Below are 1617 nucleotides of genomic sequence, written 5' to 3' on the forward strand. Positions count from 1 at the left end.
TCCTACAGACTGAGCACTCAGGGGAGAACACAAAGGCCATTAGCCAAAGTGCATCTCTTGGCATGTTCCTGCAGAAGCATTTCCATTCTCAAGGATACATGCAATCTGAAATACTGCTCTTGTGTGGGCACTTTGGCAGCTGCTGCATCATCCAAGCGAAGTGGCAGGTGCTCTTAACTACAGAGTAGTGAGATTTTGCTTGGACATCTGCTACAAGAGAAGGCAACACTCATCTTGGCCAAGTCACAACTTCAGGTAAGTACAAGAATCCTTATCAAGTCATTCACTCTCCAGAAGTGGAGCACATCATGCTGACTGTAACTACTTGACAGAGCTTACAAACTCTCTGTATCTCTGAAGAAACTCCTAAATGGGAGTTTCTGGCTGAGCCCTGTGCAGTACAGGTCCCAGAGATCTATCAGTGTTGATCTGGTACACTTTGGCCATTGAGAACTTAATTTCTAGATGCCGAGTATGGGACACTTAGAACTGTTGGAGGTGCTCAGAAACACCCAACTCCAACAGCTGGGGACAGCTCTGTCCTTATCCAAATCACACTCTAAGGCTCTCAGAAAGTTAAATCCCTAATCTCAGCATCCACCTTTAAAAATTTTTTTGGCCAAAGCTACAAAAGTATTTAGCTGCAAAATCAAAAAAGCAATGCTTCCTTACCTCAGCAGGCCAAGGTGGGCATTCTCAGCTATCTGTAAAGTATTCTGAAGGAGTAATTATCAATTATTATAAGTATCACACAACTAGATTGTCCTTGAGTCTAGCGCACATCGTGGGAGAAGCAAGAAGTCTTCTGTCCCCACCACCTCACCACTACTACACAACAGCCAGGAGCAAGAGCAGCTGTGTACAGATGGAAAGAGTCCATAGCCTCCAGTCTGCAGGTCTGGTGGGATTCATGCAGAAGACACTCCACCCCTGTGCCAAGCTGCAGGATAAGGTATGGCGCTGCCCAAAGCAATAACCCTTCCATGGCCTCCCACAGGGACACCTAGGATCCCAGCCATGTTGAGGCAGGCAGACAGTCTCGCCCCAGTCTGCCTGCAGGACCTCAGGCAGCAATTTTCTGTAGGCTCCATTGCATCCTTCTGCTCTCTCTTGGTTTGTAATTTCCCACTCTGCTCATCTACATCATTGCTACATACATATCTGTGCTAAACAGCTTACAAAAATGGTGCATAATAAAACTAGAAAGCGAGCTCTAGCAACCTGGCCAAAATTGCCAAGCTGACAGAAAGGGAAGACCCAAAGGAAAGGAAAAAGGAGGAAGAAGCTCTGGCCTCTGCCATGCATGGACATAAACAAAACACAGAAAAGCTTCCTCCCTTTTCTTTTTCTCTTGTACAGACAAGAGGGAATCTCTGTGAGGGAGGGGGACTGAACAGAGCAAACAAAAAGAGGGAAAACAGAAGGGAAAAAACAAGTGCAAGGAAAATAGGTCCATACTTACGATCTGAGCTGAAGTCATCTACCAAAATGATCTCCTGGATGAGGCTGGGAGGGGTGCGGTTCAGGACGCTGCAAGGATCCAGGGAGGAAAAGGACAGTCTTGGTGAGCTGCCATAATAACGACAACGGTAGGACTGATACAAATCTGCTATGCTA

At 46.4% G+C, this 1617-nt stretch overlaps 1 protein-coding gene across 1 annotated transcript in view; it reads right to left on the reverse strand.

The window, feature by feature from the left end:
* GALNT16 (polypeptide N-acetylgalactosaminyltransferase 16) overlaps positions 1-1617 on the reverse strand; it is a 36304-nt gene that overhangs the window by 24895 nt on the left and 9792 nt on the right. The window contains exon 3 of the mRNA XM_010172201.1: positions 1463-1530. Coding sequence (XP_010170503.1) covers positions 1463-1530 — 68 coding nt within the window. The remainder of the gene's footprint in view (positions 1-1462; positions 1531-1617) is intronic.

Source organism: Antrostomus carolinensis, unplaced genomic scaffold (assembly GCF_000700745.2).
Source record: "Antrostomus carolinensis isolate BGI_N321 unplaced genomic scaffold, ASM70074v2 scaffold18207, whole genome shotgun sequence".
Taxonomy (NCBI): Eukaryota; Metazoa; Chordata; class Aves; order Caprimulgiformes; family Caprimulgidae; genus Antrostomus; species Antrostomus carolinensis.